At 37.8% G+C, this 18534-nt stretch overlaps 2 protein-coding genes across 2 annotated transcripts; one reads left to right on the top strand and one right to left on the bottom strand.

The window, feature by feature from the left end:
• Positions 1-319: 319 nt before the first annotated feature.
• On the top strand, positions 320-12967 carry LOC137043876 (AMP deaminase 3-like). The gene is made up of 12 exons (XM_067420370.1): positions 320-453; positions 2193-2412; positions 2600-2729; positions 2823-3017; positions 3126-3257; positions 3369-3532; positions 6887-7013; positions 7832-7995; positions 8144-8264; positions 9138-9311; positions 9448-9558; positions 11095-12967. Exons 2-12 carry the CDS (start codon positions 2234-2236, stop codon positions 11269-11271), a joined length of 1674 nt encoding a protein of 557 aa, XP_067276471.1. The 5' UTR covers positions 320-453; positions 2193-2233; the 3' UTR covers positions 11272-12967.
• Positions 11966-18514, bottom strand: rnf141 (ring finger protein 141). Its single transcript, XM_067420371.1, has 6 exons — positions 18397-18514; positions 17270-17464; positions 16643-16751; positions 16311-16492; positions 16094-16201; positions 11966-13181 (listed from the first exon to the last, which is right to left on the bottom strand). The coding sequence occupies exons 2-6, from the start codon at positions 17401-17403 to the stop codon at positions 13031-13033; spliced, it is 684 nt and encodes a 227-aa protein (XP_067276472.1). The 5' UTR covers positions 17404-17464; positions 18397-18514; the 3' UTR covers positions 11966-13030.
• Between the last annotated feature and the right edge of the window lie 20 nt (positions 18515-18534).

Raw genomic sequence — 18534 nt, 5'->3', positions numbered from 1 at the left:
TCAAAAGTTAGGGGTCAGGGGTTAATACTTTTATTCAGCAAGGACACACAAAATGGATCAAAATTGACATGAAGGCATTTATAATGTTACAAAGATTTAAAAAGATGTAAAAAGATTTATAAAGGCTATTCTATTATTAAAAGAATGCTGAACATGTATTATGGTTTCCACAAAATATAAGAGACTCCTTTCAAAAGAATTTACCAACTTTGTACTTTTGAACTGTAGTGTTTATGCTGTACTCCTAAAGTTCACTCAATTAATTCATATTTGATCACTTCTGACAGATAACAGTCGAGGACTATGAGCAGGCAGCAAAAACTCTGCTGACAGCACTCTTCATCAGAGAAAAATATTCCCGGCTGGCATATCATCATTTCCCCAGGACCACAGCCAGGTTTCTAAGGAGTGTAAACAATGAGAAATGGAGCGAGGAGGATGAAGTGCTGCCAGGTATGTTATGGTTGACATCAGATCATGCATTAATAAATTAAAGGTACAGGCAATTTTCGGAGCGGCTGGCATTAGCAAACTAGCTTTGAGAGCATTACATCCCACCCTCCCTTCAATGTGCTCAATAAAACGACGCCTCCTTTAAAACACATGAACACACACAGCGGAGTTTGCAAAGCGTCACGAACAACAGCGTTAAACTACCAACCTCATGTCCGGGGAGGGCTCCTCTTGTGTTCAATTAGGTTTAATTATCTGAGCCTGCTCCACTTGTGTTTATATACACATATAATTGTCTGAACGTGCTTTTCCCGAAATTAGTTCATAAAACTTCAATAATGAACATATACAACTAAACCTTTCTTTATACCCTCAAATTTACCAAAATATTTTCCCCATTGGGGCCAATTGGACCCCAGAAATTTAAACCTCAAGAATATGATTTTTTTTAAAAATGATTTTATGTGTCAGGTACTTTTTTGGCTTCTTAAATAAGCTTTTAAATAAAACACCCTCATCCTGCACCGCCGCCTGCCCATTATTCATCCAGAATCCCTTTTTCACAACTAGGGGACAAACTTGAAGAAAAAAAAAATCTTGTTGATTGACACAAAATTGAAAAAAAAATTTTTTGTTTCAATGCCATTATGTTATACAATTCCTGTTAGCAAGTATAGTGTCATGTATTATGTTTGCCGTCAGTTTGACACCCCCTTGGAACCACCCCACACATGGATGGTCTCATGCTTCTTCACTGTTGGCACGACAAAGGACTATAGGGTGAAAGTAGGGTTCACCCTTTTCTTCTTCTGACAATCCATTTTCCAGATGTCCCTAAAAAAAGGAAGGGGGCTTCATCCGAAAAAATAACTTTGCATCGGCCTTCTGCTGCCCAATCCTTGTAATTCCTGCCGAATTCCGGTCTGTCCTTTAGGTTTTACTTGGAGAAAAGTGGCTTCTTTGCTGCCCTTCTTAACACCCGGCCATTGTCCAAACATTTTTGCCTTACTGCGCAGATTCACTCACATCCACCTGCTGCCAATATTGAACCAGCTCTGCACTGGTGGTGACAAAATTCTGCAGCTGACTCCTCAAGAAGAGAGAGTTCTAGCACTTGCTGGACACCCTGGGACGTCCTAAAGCCTTCTTCACTGCAGCTGAACCTCTCTCCTCAAATTGATGATCCGGTAAATGGTTCTTTGCTGCCATTTCCTTGCATGTGAGCCCATTTTGATGCAAAGCAGAGGGATGTTTTTTTAAGATGATATAATTCCACGGTTGTGGTGCTCAGTGACTGCATGGTATGAAATATGCTGATGACGTGTGATGTCTGTGCGAGAAGTGTGTGCTGAGGTATTATTATATGGAATTATGCACGTTGACAGGCAGGTTGGACATTTTATGGTCCTACAATTTCCGCAGACAATATATTTTTACTTACATTTAGACCATTTAACTTAGTGATTGCTATTAGGACTTTAAACCAGCATAACAAAAAAACTGTATGCCTACCCAGCCATTAACTATTCAAAGACCTATAATGACAATAGCTTTGAGAAATACATGAGTTACTGTTCTAAATCCTTATTATTTTGTCTCAAAGACTGTAAGGTGTTTATTAGTTTTGGGAAAGTGATCCTATAAACATCTAGTCCTGTTTCTATTTAAATCAGGACATAAATATAATATGACATTAGTATTCATCTGCACTACTGTGTGCTTTATTTCTATGGTACCAGACATCTGTCCCCCTCCAAGTGAGGGTGAGGATCCCTACAGTATGGAAGACCTCCCACAGAATCTGAACTACACACTCAGGATGAAAGATGGAATCATATATGTCTATGATAATGAGGATGCTTTAAAGCTGGATCAGCCACGAAGCTTGCCATATCCTGACTTGGAAACTTTTGCTATTGACTTGAGCCACGTCCTTGCCATGATTGCAGATGGACCAACGTGAGTTTGGTTATGTTTTATTTCTCCTCTGTAAATCCATCCACTTCAATGCCTAACCTAACACAATGCAATCTCTCACTCCAAATGTATAACACTACATGCATCTGTTGCTAAATAATATAAATGATAGGTGGAATTCAGCAGAAAAAAAAGGAAATATGTTTAGTGGCAATATTCTCATTTATAGGAAGACCTATTGTCACAGAAGGCTTAATTTCCTGATGTCTAAGTTCCAACTACATGAAATGCTGAATGAGATGGCTGAATTGAAGGAACTGAAAGGTGTTTCTCACAGAGACTTCTACAATGTCAGAAAGGTATTTAAAATAAAGTGGCAAAAACACTAATATTTACATTATTTACTACATAAAGATTTTTTCACTCGTAAATACATATTTGTGAATATTCAGGTGGATACACACATTCACGCAGCTTCCTGCATGAACCAAAAGCATCTTCTGAAGTTCATCCAGGACACCTATAAGACAGAAGCAGAGCGAGTGGTGCAGGAGAAGAACGGAAAGAAGCTCACCCTCAAACAGGTGTTTGACAATCTGAAAATGGACCCTTACGATCTCACAGTAGACTCATTAGATGTACACGCGGTATGTGTTTCAGATTAACTCTTGAGTTCCAAATGATGCTTTTATGCTACATTTTCTTGCTGAATAGATCTTGCCGCAATTAAGAAATTGCTCTATTGTTTGTTACAGGGGAGACAAACCTTTCATCGCTTTGATAAATTTAATTCCAAATACAACCCAGTGGGTGCAAGTGAGCTCCAAGATATCTACCTGAAAAGTGATAACTACATCAATGGAGAATATTTTGCACGTCTCATCAAGGTAAAATTGATAAACTTGCATGCTGATACTGATATAAAATTAACTATAACTGTCAAAGTATACCCATTATTTTAAGTGTGAAACAATCAATCATATTTTTCTGTTGTGCAGGAGGTTGCTCATGGCCTAGAGGAGAGTAAATATCAGCATGCAGAACCCCGTCTCTCAATTTACGGCCGAGCCCCTGAAGAGTGGGACAGCCTGGCCAAATGGTTTATCAAGCAAAAGTTGTACTCCCCTAACATGGGATGGATGATACAGGTGCCCAGGATTTAGTAAGTCCTCTTCTAATGTAAATTAACATATGAATTTAGAGAAATTGAACACAGAAACTTCAATAATCTAACACAACCAAATGGGCAAGACAATTTTGTATTATTTATATACAAATGTATTTATATATATTATATATATATAAACAAAATAAAATTCCATTATTTTCATAATATATTACAGTTTATCTGAAGTAATCTGCACTGTTTATGAGGTATCTCTTCTCACTATGGCTAAACAGAAATGTGCACAGTTGCAAAATTAAACAAATAAGAGAGCATAACACTGTGTGACGGGTGCATAATTCCTAGAAAGGTTCCTGGAGGGCCACTGCCCTGCATAGTTTAACTTCAACCCTAATTAAACACACCTAATCCAGATAATCAAGTTCTTCAGGCTTTTTTGAATACATCTTGGGTTACAACTGGTTTCCTGAAAAGGGGATGAGATGCTTCAGAGAATTCAACGCTTTTGATGGATTTCGCGCGTTACATTTTACATTTACATTTATGCATTTAGCAGACGGTTTTATCAAAGGCGACTTACAACTGAGGAGTACAGGAAGCACTCTATCATGAAGAGGCGAAGAAACGCAAAAAAATGCCTTAAAAACTAAGTTTTGGATATTACTCAGAGTAGCAAAAGCTAGAATAGGGAGGGAAAAGAGAAAAATAGAGGAAGACGAGTTAGAATTTTTTTATGATAAGATTCAGTCCTCATGGAAGAGATTATTTTTTGATTCTTTACCTGTCTTTAGATTCTTTACCTGTCTTTTGAATGAAGTAAGTGATTCTGCCATGCAGATGGAGGTTGGAACGGTAAATTATAAAGTTCTGGAGAGGGAGTTCATGCCTCTCTGTAATGGTACCACAAGCCTCCACTCCTTAGCTGAGCGAAGGCTTCTGGTGGGGGTGTAGACTTGTAGGAGCGAGTCGAAGTTTGCGGGTGCTGAGCTTGTGGTGGATCCATAAGCAAGAGTTAAAGCTTTTAACTTGATGTGGGCAGCGAGTGGTAGCCAATGCAGAGAGATGAAGGGGGTGTGACATGAGCCCTTTTGGGTTAGTTGAAGACAAGACGTTCCGGAGCATTCTGAATCATTTGAAGCATTTTGCTCCGCCAGACAGTTTGAGATTTGTGCATGTACTGTGGGATCATCTGGTTGAAATAAGAGGTAGAGCTGTGTTCCATCAGCATAGCAATGGTATGAGAGGCCATGTGTCTGTATGATGGGTCCCAATGATGTAGTGTAAATGGAGAAGAGGAGAGGTCCAAGCACGGAGCCATTTTCACCATTTTCCCTCTGCTGCTCTAAGTTTGGTCCGGTGTTCACAATGGCAATGATCAAGTGAAAAGCATTAGTCCTCCGGGAAAAGTCCTCCTTTGTCATGAGCCACCACTGCAGGGGTCTCAAATGGTCCCACAGTTGCCATCAGACCCAACGGTCTCTGAAAGTAAGTGGTCTAATTTTAGCTTGTTCATGGCTGCGAGAACTAAATTCAACACAACAAACAGGAGAAAGATGTGCCTGCAACATAGGCAAATCCCACACCATGCCTAGAAAAGTGGTTCTCTGTGCCGGTGAAAGCACACTCTTCATGCCATTAAGTCTCAACCCCAATTCTCTCATTGAGGCCAGAATGACATATCGATGCCGAACCGTCCGCTGTTCTAAATGAGATCAACCAGTCATCTATGTAGTTCAGTACACAAATGCCCTGAAGTCACAACGGAGCCAGTGCTGCCTCCACATTGAAGAACCAAATACTGGTATGCTTTGTTCCCGAATGTGAACCTCAAGAACTTCCTGAGTAGTATGCATCCTTGAGATCGATCGTGACAAACAAGCCCTCTGACCTCATTTGTGACATGATTTGCTTTAAAGTCAGCATTATGAACACAGGATTTTTCACCAAATTATTTTTGTCATAGATCTAAAAAAAAAAAAAAAAATCAGATGCAACGCCCCTTTGGAACAATAAAATACTGGATGTAAAACCTGGACTCTCTGTCGGAAGAAGGACCATGTTCTATGGCCTCCTTCCATAACAGAGCCTTTTCCTCCTGTTCCATAACCAGAGCCTGCATGGAGCCTATCACTGTGGAGCCTATTGAACCTGGGCAGGTGTGAGGAGCAGGTAGACAGCTGGGTCTGCTACTACCCAGCAACCCGAGACCAAGAGAGCGGCAAGGTAGATACACTATATTGCCAAAAGTTTTGGGACGTCTGCCTTTGGCTCACCCTCTGCAACTATAACAGCTTCAACTCTTTTGGCTTTCAACAAGGGAGTCTGTTGATGGAAATTTTGGAATCACGGTACCACGCTTGAATTCACTGAGCTCCTGAGAGTGACCCGATCTTTCACAAATGTTTGTAGAAGCAGTCTACATGCCTACGTGCTTGATTTTATACAACCCGTGGCCATGGAGGTGATTGGATCACCTGAATTCAATGATTTGGTGGGGTGTCCCAATACTTTCTGCAACATCTGCTTTTTTGCCTCCTGAAACCTCTCAATGACTGAGAGGACAGCGTTGTCAAAGTGAGGGGTTCATGAGAAAACTCTTGTCTTTCTCCTTCATTCCAGACAAGTTTATCTTACTATTGTGATGAACGGCCTGACAATTTAAAATGCTGTTTGTTCACCATTCTACATTCTTTCAACATAACTCCTGTCTAATACAAAGAATTGTATATGCTTGTGACAGACAAACACCAAATAGACAGACAATTTCACAGAAAGTTTTCACTGAAGACACAGAAGCTAATGCTGTTTGGTCCAGGAATAATTTATAGTTTCCTGGTCACTCGCCTGTAAAATTCCGGCATTGCACTGACTTCACATGTGCTTCACAAAGCAATCACACAGAGGCATTCACATAGCATCACATTTTTAGAAACAGCGTGAGATCTCTTGAAAGGGAACTACAGGATTGCGTGTTGGAGCCAGGTTGGAACTAAACTCTACAGGGCTGTTGCCCTTTCAGGAATTTAGTTTTGCACCCATCATTCATGACTTCAAAGAAAATGATGCAATATCAGCTTCAGATGGCATCATTCATTGTTTTGCTTAAAAACCAAGTAATGTCCAAACCCAGTCATTAATTAATTAATTGATGATGTATTTCAGGTTGAGATCCCTTCCCTTTATTACTCACGTATTCTGCATTCTTTTGAACTTGTCAGTTAAAATTCTCAATTCAGTTCTGAACGGCACAACCCTGGCAATATATTACATTTCCATTCAAACTTAGTTCGAAATTTGCTTCAATTAGAAATTTGCTAATCATACTTGCTCATAATTCATATCCAGTATTTCTAAATACAAATATTTTTGACTTGTGTACTTTGATTTTAGTGACATTTTCAGATTAAAGAAGATTGTTCCCAACTTCGCCAAGATGCTAGAGAACATCTTCCTCCCACTGTTTCAGGCCACCATTAACCCTCAGAAACACAAAGAAATGCACGTCTTCCTGAAATATGTAAGTGCATCAGGGTTTTGTTACGCTGGCAAGACCAGTCATAATAGACTCAGGCAAGAATAGAACATTTTAACACTGTGCAATTAACTGTCAGGGTTGAGGTAAGGAATGAGGTGAGGAGTCAGCTTGACTTGGCAGTACACAACATGGCATCAGGAATCGCGCCAAAAGGAATGTAAGACAATGAACTAGCTCATGACTGAAAACACAAGGAGAATACAAAGGGAGAAAATAAGGCAGGTGACGAGGGAGAGCAGGCAGGGCAACTGAAACAGTAATCAGACAACAAGAAGGGCAGGGCTACTCAATAAACATGTCAGCACATGGCACAAAGAAAAAAACATGACATGCCATGTGCTCACACCAAACATGATGTGAACACGTAGGTAATGAGAACACTCATAAGCCACCTGTTCACACAACATGACAACATGAGCCGCATGCAACACAACGAGAGAGTACCAAAACCAAACTGGACCAAAGTGCTCCACAAACTAAACAACTCACATGGCCAGAAGAGCGTACGGCCCAAGCCAATTTGGAACTGCGTGCTTACAATGACAAGAAAATAGCAGTATCAGAGCTGTGTCACCAAACCAAGAATAAACAAACCAAAGTGACAGAACCCTGACACTAACAGCTTAAACACAAAACAGTCACAAGATTTGAATGCCAAATAAAATCACACAGTCAAGAGATGCAAGTTTCTCCCCCACCCCACAGCCTGATTACTCACCACGTAAAGAAACATTTTCAACCTTTAAGAAAAAATAGGGCAAAAAAGTGGCTTTGAAAAGATTTGGATGCTTTTTCTGCAGGTGACAGGGTTTGACAGTGTGGATGATGAGTCCAAACACAGTGATCACTTATTCACATATAAGAGTCCAAAACCGGAAGAGTGGACCATGGAGGAAAACCCACCATACACTTATTACCTCTTCCATATGTATGCCAACATCATGGTCCTCAACAACCTACGAAAGTAAGTCACTATAAAGATCAACCCATTGTCATAACAAATCAAGCTAATATCAAGATAAGCTATTACCTTTAAATTTAGCCAAACGCTTTATAATTGAAGTCATAAGCCATGTTAAATAGCATTTGTTTTTTTTTGGTTTTTTTTGCAGGGAATGTGGTCTCAATACCTTCCAGTTTCGTCCTCACTGTGGTGAGGCAGGATCCATCACCCATCTGGTGTCAGCCTTCCTCACAGCTGACAACATCTCTCACGGACTCAACCTGAAGAAGGTCAGTCTCTAAATCAAATAGTGTACATCACACCACCCCACACAACACAGGCAATGTTATTTCAGAATTTAAAAAAAATATTTACACCGCTTTCAAACTGTAGGGATTGTTTTAGCTTTCCCAATTTGGGGTAATGTTCACTGCCACACAAAAAAAGCATGAAAAAGTATTTTTTGCAATTACAGATTCATCTTTATACACTTTTTATTGTATTTGTAAAATTTATAGTTTTGACATTTCATTATTTAATATTTGTTGTAGGATGATCAAAAATACAGTTATAATTATACAGGATATACCAAGAGTCATAAATTCATATAAGCCTACATGTTTTGTTCATGAACATGTTCAGGAAAATGATGGCACACATATGTATTAAGCATTGTTACATTAATACATAAGTAATGGGTGGAGTCATGTGAATGTGATGTCATGGGAATGACAAGGTGCGCTAGAGAGAATGTATGCGTGCAACGTGAGCATTAAAGAGATGCAAGTTTTCCGTTCCTGACTTAATATTCCTGACTCTTCTTTAGTGTCCTCTGTTTTTATAAAAAGGGAGAGACACGACAACATACTAAATCATTCTTGCAATGTTTTGTAGAAAAATGACCCTCATTTATGTTAGCCAGACAGATAGTCCGGTTGACTAGACTAGTTAACCAGAAAAAAAACTAACAAAAATTACGATACAATACTGGCCAATTGACAATACTGTCAACAGGCCATCTTTATTATTGAGCCCTGAATGCTAAGTCTCTAAGAATAGGGTAATTCAACAACAACCACAAAACCTTAAAATCATCAGATGCCAGTATCGATGTAGTGTTTTCTTGTGGTTTAACATTTGTTTTTGTTAATTTCTCAATACAGAGTCCTGTGCTGCAGTACCTGTTTTACTTGGCCCAGGTGCCCATTGCCATGTCTCCGCTCAGCAACAACAGCCTGTTCCTGGAGTATTCCAAGAATCCCCTCAGAGAGTTCCTGCAGAAGGGCCTGTGTGTGTCCCTCTCCACAGATGACCCATTACAGTTCCACTACACAAAGGTCAGGGAAAGCAGTTACAATGAATGACGCGCATAGCAACAAACACTGCAGACACTGAATGAGTTGATTATTAATCTACTTTGAGTGCACGCGTCTAAAGCAGTCAGAGGTGATGCGATTTGTTTATGTACTTTAGGAGGCCTTGATGGAGGAGTACGCCATAGCAGCACAACTGTGGAAACTGAGCACATGCGATGTGTGTGAGATCGCCAGAAATAGTGTGCTTCAGAGCGGTCTGTCTCATCAGGTACTCTGTCTCTCTATGTCCTAAGCTTTAAGAAAAGAAATATAATTTCAGATTCAGAGTTAACTTACTAATTAATTAAAATAATTTCAGCTCGTCCTCATTTTCTAAACAAAGAAAAAGATAAAAAGGGCTACATTTAAGAACTTACAATTGCAGTAAACGGGGCAATTTGTAGACTATTTAAAAGCAGATCACAATGCTACTGCAGGTGAAATATAATGTGGACACCACTGAATAAATATATTTTTGTCAGGTTAAATACTGACAGTTAGTCAGTTATCCCCCTTTATCTAAACTTCTCTACTACCGCATGCTTAACTTAACCGTCGGACTCGCACATCCGCCATGTTTGTAGTTTTAACACTTTTTAATCCGCGTTTGTAGTTCTAATCGAATCCTCGGCCAACTCGCAATGGGTTGTGGGCAATATCAGTAGAATTGTGGACTTTTGTAATGACACGTTTGGACATTAACTTTTAAATGTATCCGTATATTTAAACTGCAAACACATGAGGAGAGTCTCTGCATTAAAGACCAACAAATGGCAGATCAATGTGCGGCTACATTTCTCTCCCATACGGTAGGAGATTAATCTGAATGTGGAGGATTTGAACTGTGACGAATCTGACGATGATTGACAGGGAAGTTAAACGGTGACGGGATGCACTAAGTCCGTTAAAGATGGGAAAGTAAGTTAGTATATCCCGAAGCTTGCATAGTTTTCTGCTATACAATCAAAGTAGGCCTATATGCTTTTTCTTCACAAAAAGAGTGCATAATTTTAGGACGTAGTATAAGTACGTTGGGCGAATTGGGACGCACAAGTAGAGCAGAATCCGAAATTGCATTCAAATCATTCAACGCACAGCTAGCAGTGGATTATTTCGCTTATAACATGGTCTTTTTCCAGCATTGACCACGTATAGGGTTAACGTTAGTTCACCCAAAAATGAAAATTCTGTCATTAATTACTCACCCTCATGCCATTGCAGACCCGTAAGACCTCCGTTCATCCTCGGAACACAAATTAAGATATTTTTGTTGGGTATCATGATTTTGATCGTGTGTCAAAAACAGCCAAACTGCCGACATCACGTGACTTTGGCGATCCGAACCGCTGATTCGATACACTGATTCATAAAGCTCCGATGTGTTATTTTTGTGTAAATACAATCTAGTTGCATTTTTATTTGCATTTAGTGTAAATAGCAATTTTCACTAAGAAAATATGCTGTTTTCACTTAGTGTAAATAGAAGAGTTGCAATTTGGTTTTATTCTGTGGCAGAAACAAGCTTCCATACGTTTGGCTGTCCTATTGAAAATTTTTTTTAATTCTATTAGTGCCTCATTTTAGTTAGATTGTTGCTTTTTTACTTTAAATGTAAAAAATTCTGTTGGTTGGGCTTTACTGCTACTTAACCTGGAATATTTCCTTTAGAAAAAAAATCCAGTTCTTAATTTAAACACATTCCAATGATAATATTAACACCAGCCTTCACGTATAGAAAAAGCTGTCATTTAGATTTTCTTTGCAGGAGAAGAAACATTTTCTGGGTGAGAATTATCTACAGGATGGACCAGAGGGTAATGACATCCAAAAGACGAATGTGGCGCAGATTCGGATAACCTTTCGTCACGAGATCTTGTGCAACGAGCTCAGCTTCCTAGTGGATGCCGCCAAGTCAGAAGCTTTGGCTGCACAGGCCCCGTAAACAAGGATGGATGACAGAAAGTGTAGAGTCCACAGGAGTGGAACAGACGTCAGCATAAAACCTTATCTTGCTACAGGTGATGCACTAAAGAGCCATGGAAATACATCATTCAGTTAGCAAGACGTGGAGCCATGTCCCTTCCCATGGTGCCTTGTAGGTGATAGATATATTTCATATATCAAATCTTTAAAAAAAAAAAGAGTATTGTTTCAGTATTGTGCATGGTTTCTGAAAAATATGTTTCGAGGGAGCATACATTAGTTAAATTTTCTAAACAAGGGAGTCTTCAGGTTTCTGACTTGAACAATGTATTTTTTTGTTCAGATAAATGTTTTTGTCAAAAATTCACAGGAACTGGAAATAAAACCAGTTTGTTTGCAACCATTAGATTCTGGGTAGCTTTTTATTTTTGGCAGAAAATAGACTTTTGTACTTGAACTTGCACATTTTGTACACCAACAGAGATGGTTAAACTGTTTTAAGGATGTTGTATATCAATGAAAAATGCCTGAATGCTACATATGTTCGGCAACTTCTGAAAACCACTCAAAGTATAATACATTTGGTCAAAAAATCATAATGAGATTGTCTATGGTTCATATTCCAGATGAATAGAAAAAAATAATTTGCTCAACACTGCAGCCCAGTGGAAGTATTAAGAACTGTTACAGTCTTCAAACAAACTAGCTAGAACAATATATTAAATTTACTTTATTATTCAAGATTTACACAAGAAGAGGGAACCGAGAACATCAAACACCTCAATTTAGTCCATAAGTAAAAGACAACTAGGAAGCATCAACTAATGTCGTTTTCTCTCTGATAAAACCTAACATTCAGTCCAAATCTCTATACATCTTTGAGAATATTACAGAAATTAACATTTTTAAAACTAGATTTATAAACTGGATTAAATCATTAAACTGCCACACAAATGTATATACTGTATACAGGTATATAAAGTTTGAGCTATACCTATCTTTTATAATACAAGTGAATTCCTAAAACCCACAAATTCACAGTCTCTCTCATACACACAAAAGTGCAAGATGAATAGTCTAGGATTTCAAACCGCAAACAAACAAAACAATAAAAGGTAACCAACCTCCACTGAAAATGTCAGTGATGCCCTATAAAATTAAGGTTTCATTTGAAACTCATTATGCTGCAGAAGAAAACAAGCTAATTAGTTAATCAATTTGAAAAACCCAATTATTTTTCATAATGAATGTAATATAACAGAAATATGCCCTAATTAACATTTGGTCCTTAAACTGAGATTAAGAGTTCATGTCAAATGGATCACTGTAATTATTGTTAGACCTTAAATTATAAACACATCAGCATTATAAATCATGTGTGACTGAATTATGTCAACAATACTATTAAACTGTTGCACATGCTGATACTGTGATGTTTTTTCAGGTACTACAAGGCCTTTACGGAACAAACGCGATTAAGTGCAATTATTTTACAAACAAGATAAAGCGGCAAGTGCAAAGAGGGAGTGATGTTCTACAGCTACATGTCTAGAATTTACCAACATGCGTTCACAGTTTAGGAAATAATTAGGCATTTTAATGACGCATTAACCTAAAAAAATGTTTTTTACAAAGTCAAATATTCAGCAGTTATTGCCTCCAGTTAATGACACTATATAGTGCAACAAACACCCATAGTCACCCTATCAAATAACTATTTAAAGAAGGTCCTCTGTTATTGGGAGTCAGTGAGTTTGACAGTGGCACAGTGCTTCATTTTAAGGTCTGTGTGGGTGCCCGGCTTCATCCGCAAGATTGAGAATGTACCCAGCTATATCTTCCTCCGTGGGAGCATCTGACATGACCCAAGATTCATTAGCGGCAGTCACCTGAATTCGGCAGACAGGGCAGTTTCGGCTCTGACCGCTCCTATGTTGAGGGATGGACAAAGAAGAGCAGGGTTTGTCATGGCGGATTAAAATCATTTATGAATTGTGTCTTTATTTATTGTCATAATGTTGTTCCAAACTCATCTGACTTATGTATTATCCCACATTAATGGCAAGCGATTGCTTATGATCTACTGTTGATGAATTGTCAACAATGGTTGTGTGAGAGTGCATATTTTATCTTCTTAATCCTTTTAGTGAGCAGCTGGAAGTAGTAAAGCAAAGGCTTTTATCATTTAAAGTCCAACATTATGCATAAAAAAATGTTTTCCAGTTATTATTAGCATTTTAGTTAAATAATAAACTGTATCTAGCATTTAATTCAACTTTCGTAGCTTCTCTCTAGGCTACCCCATCACAGGAAGGAAAGCCTAAGAACAGTATATATATATATTAGGGCTGTCAATAGGTTAAAATATTTAATCGCGATTAATCAAATGATTGTTGTGAGTTAACTCGTGATTAATCGCAATTTAATCGCACATTTTTAGCTTTATTTAGCACATTTAGCTTTATGCAAATGTACATTTATTATTAATGAAACCATACTTATTCAATAATAATCAATAATACAACATGAAGACTAGACGTATCAAAAGTCATAGATGTTTTTAAAGAAATTGTTCATGTCTCTTAAGCCTAAACTTAAAAATTCAGAATAAGCAGTGATTTCTCTCATTTTAAGAATATAAAGGGAGTTTTTACACTGGCAGTATAATTCAGAACAGGGCACAGTTTGTATGAAAAATTGGTCATGTGAAAGCTGTCATGCGGACCTAGGAGCGCACCAGAACCACACCATACCTGGAGGAGGTCCACGAGTAGGAATATAGTTTGGCCCCTTTAAGAGATCCGCGTTTCCTATTGAACTGCCGGTATTTTGTGTGTGTGTGTGTGTGTGTGTGCCGCGATTCACGTGAATAGTGTGAGTAACACGGACTCGGGAGTGCTCTTGTTCAGAAAAGTAACATGTGCATTTGTTTTAGCCGATTGTAATGTATTTAGTTCGATAAAACACGTGTACTGTAAGTGGTGATGGTGTTAATGTTTACCTCAGATATGAGCGAGTGAGCTTCAGTGTATCGCAATCGGACTGCAGAGATTGTGCTCAGTGAAAAAAAAAAACACTTTTCTTTCTTTTAGACCTGGAGTCTAATAAAAGTTAAACAGAAAATATGGTAGCTTGTAGTCAATAACTGCACTTTTGGTTTAGAATAGTAATGTTAATGTCAACCCTTTTCTTTCACTATTAATGTTTGCTGCTCCATCCTTTGCGTTTATGACTTATCTCACTTTTTCCAACTATGGGCTAAGCCATGGATCAAACAGAAAATGCGTGCTGCGTTAACGCGCGTTAATAAATTTAGTGCCGTTAAAATGAATTTGCATTAACGCGTTAACTTTGACAGCCCTAATATATATATATATATATATATATTAGAGGTGGGCATAGATTAATTTTTTAATCTAGATTAAAATGGCTCATCTGAATTCTGCTGAAGGCTTTCAGAATGTGCGTGCTACCCTCTCACATACGTTATGCTAGGGGTGTAAGTTAACAGTACAGATTGCTCACGGTTCGGTTGATATATCGGTTGTAGGTTTACGGTTTCGGTATGGTTCTGTATTTACCGTGTTCAGGGAAAAAAGGACTACTGTCAAATAAAAATAAAGAAAATAAATAACAAATACAAGCAGCACACAAATAAATACTATTGAGCAAAGATACTAATAAAATAAACAATGCTTTTCAGGTTTTTCAGGTAATTCTAACATTAGTTTTTAGGTATAGAAATTGAATAAAGTAATCAAATGTAAAATAAGTGCGTATTTCGCTGTTTAAATTATAGATTAATCCTTATTAAACTTACACAAGCTATTCAATCAAGAGCAATGAGTGATCTTTTGCTTAACAGACAGCAGTAAAGGCTACTGCCCCTTTAAGACCCAATGCAAGGATATGCGTCGTCTTTCTCGACTCTATACAGTTCACTTAAGGCATATACAGACTATGTCTGCTTGGATACTCATCAAGATGGACATGTTGTCATACTTTCTGTGTGAGTTTGTCCATTCAAGCTCAAGACTTGAAAGATAACTCAATATTTGCGTGCTGAGAGACGTTTGTGCGCTTTGGGACAGAGTGCACAGAGACAGATCTTCGCACAGTGCGCGTGAGTTCTCATTCGCGTCTTTTGGCGAATATACCCGGGTGATGACGGAGAAATGACTGGTCACATTCGGACATACGGCAGCACTCGCATGCATTGAACAGTTTACAAAGAGAGGCCGTTTTGCCCACGTTTTTCTTTTATTATCGCTGTTGAAATGCATCACTGAGAAGCCAGCACGTGTATCCATCAACAGAAACATGCCTAAAGCATTATTTTCAAGTTACAACCCATATTAAATATGCGTCATCAGATGCGAGATGAACCGCGGTGCAAGCGCACCTTTTGCATGGCACCCCTGCTCTCGGCAGCCCTGCTCTTGTCAGACGGCACCTCGGTTGGGAAACGTTGGCATAGACCCAGCTCCCAACTTTGAGAATAGATTAACGGCGTTATTTTTTTTAATCGCCTGATATGAGTCTCACGATAACGGCCCACCCCTAATATATATATATATCAAAAAATTCTGAAACCGAACACAATGCTGTACTTTACTCTGAAACATGCGGCGTGTCAGAATATATATTTGTATAATTAAACCACAACAGTATTTAAGACTTGAAAGCCAGTCCTGACCAGAATTCAGAATCAGATATTCTCCTTTTTTGTTCCACGGAAGAAAGTAAGCCATAAAAGTTTGGAACAATATGAGGGTAAGTAATTCCTTATTTGGGAGAACTAATCAATAAATGATTCATGCTTATGAATCATATATTCTTACCACTTGTCAATACACTTCTGACAGAAGCTGTGTGCACAGGGCAGAATAAGGTCTGCTTTCCCATCCATACAGATACAGCATTCTTCCTCATCAGTCAACTGTTTAACCCTGTTACAGGGATAGCATATTTTTCTTGGTGAGACAATGAGTCATCCATTATGCATCATTACATCAAGTACAGATTTGACAAACAGAACAAAAGCAGTCCCTAAAGTACCTGCCCATCCACATGCTGGCCTGGCAGGTGTCTTCTGATGACAGCGGTCCAGAGGATCCCTCTGCTGCCACCTCTGTACTCAAGACTTCAGCAGCCTGACTGGTGATGTCTTTATAGAGCTGGATAAACTGGTACAGGTTCATAATACGGGAGGCCTCCACCATTCCATTCTCTTTGTTAATCTAGAAGCACACACACACAAAGAGAGGGAGACAGCAGCAACAATTGCCATCCATTAACCACACAAAGCAAATTACTAATTTTTATATTTGAGAATACAGTTCGACTTCATTTTAATCATATTAATATATGGATCTGTTCATTGATCTCACCTTGGTACACACTATTCTCACAGCAACCTTCCATAAAGCAGTTGCATCAGATCCAGGCTGCACTTCAAACAAAAGGTGTTTCTTTTGGCCAGAGGCTAGTTTAGCAGTTCTGTGGAATAAAGTCATTCCACTGTCAAAACACATCCTGTTATTGTTCAGATAATATATATATATTATATATATATATATATATATATATATATATATATATATATATATATATATATATATATATATATATATATATATATATATATATATCCCCCCCCCATTTGTCATTATTTTTTAACTATTATTTGTATTATTATTTAAATAATTAATTTAATATAATTATTTTTTTTACACCTTCTTCAAAATTTTTATAATATGTCAAATATAATATATAGCTTTTACGAGATGCCACATTTTTATCAAACACCAGCAGATTATTAGGTCACTATAATTATTATTTTTTAATCATTATTATAATTATTTAAATATATTATAATTTTTATTGTTTTACATATAATTTTCAATATAATAAAAATAACAATTAATTTAAAAAAAAAAATGAGATACCACATTCTTATCAAACTCCAGCAGATTACTGCACAATATTGATTTATCCTTAAAGCCTCACACACTTACACATCATTGAGCTCCGCCACACGACCCAAGAACTCATCATAGGTAAGGTAGCCGCTGTCACGCACTAGCCCCACATGTTTGATTAGTTTCTCAGGCAGTCTGGTCATTGCCTGGCCAGAAAGATGCTGGCCCATCCTGGCTCCAGATGGAGGGCTGCTCTTTAACAACTCTAGACCTCATTCACTGCTGAAGGCCCTAGACAAGAGAGGATGACATGACGTCAAGCAGTGAGAACCCTGCCCTGTAGTGTGACATGCTGTATTTAAAACAGAATTTCCTTACACATGCAATTTTATGTCCTCATTTAAATTCATAGAATACTCTAAATATATGAACATCACAACGAATATATATTTAGGTGTAGTAAAATTTAAAAAATTGGAGAGCTGGAGTCCAGTAACAGCAGTTAAAATATAGACTTTCCTTTATTCATGCAAAGTGGGGCCCTAAAGTCTGAGACAACACTGACAACTGGTTCCAACATTTAAATAAAGGTTTAAAGGTTACACCTTTGAGGTGTAAAAAGGTAAATACGTATGTTGTAAATATTTTATGTAATGTGAAAGAACGCAACAGGAAGCTTTTTCATTAGTGCTCACATGCATTTGGATCCCACTCTATATAATATCAATGAAAATGGATGTTTATGCTCATGAAACTATATGAACTTCTTGGTGTGCAACAAAAAAAGCATTCGGCCACATAATTGTAACAAATTATCTTAAGTTGTCAGTGAGATCAGTGGTAAATTTCGCAGACTTTTAAATAATCATTGAAACATTAATTCATAACAAATGTGCAACAATGCTTTCGAATTGAACAGACGATTATTTATTTCCTTATCTGCCCAATATGTTCTAACGTTACCAAAACAACAAATACAACGAACTCTCTTTTAAAATAACCAAGTAGACAAGTGGACAACAGATTTATTTCGGAATGTGAGAATGCGGTTTAAATATAGACGAAGTTTGTATATCGAATATTACTATAGAAAAACAACCATCTGGCTACTCGTGTTAGCTTGCCTTAACCAAAACAATACATAAATCTCTCAACACAAATACACTAAACGTTAGTATTAGCTACAAATGAACCCAGCAAGATGCAAATAAATGTGTACAAACCCGATGACATTTGATTTATCCAGGCAAATATTCGAAATGACAAGAAGGATAATAGCAAGAAACCCTTGTCGCTGAATGATGACGTCAAGGCAAGCCATCGAACCTTGATATAAACAACAAGCTTAAAAAAAAAAAAAA

This window comes from Pseudorasbora parva, chromosome 16 (genome assembly GCF_024679245.1).
Source record: "Pseudorasbora parva isolate DD20220531a chromosome 16, ASM2467924v1, whole genome shotgun sequence".
In the NCBI taxonomy this organism is placed as follows: Eukaryota; Metazoa; Chordata; class Actinopteri; order Cypriniformes; family Gobionidae; genus Pseudorasbora; species Pseudorasbora parva.
The sequence above is the reverse complement of the archived record's forward strand: the minus strand, read 5'-3'. Positions and strand labels throughout refer to the sequence as shown.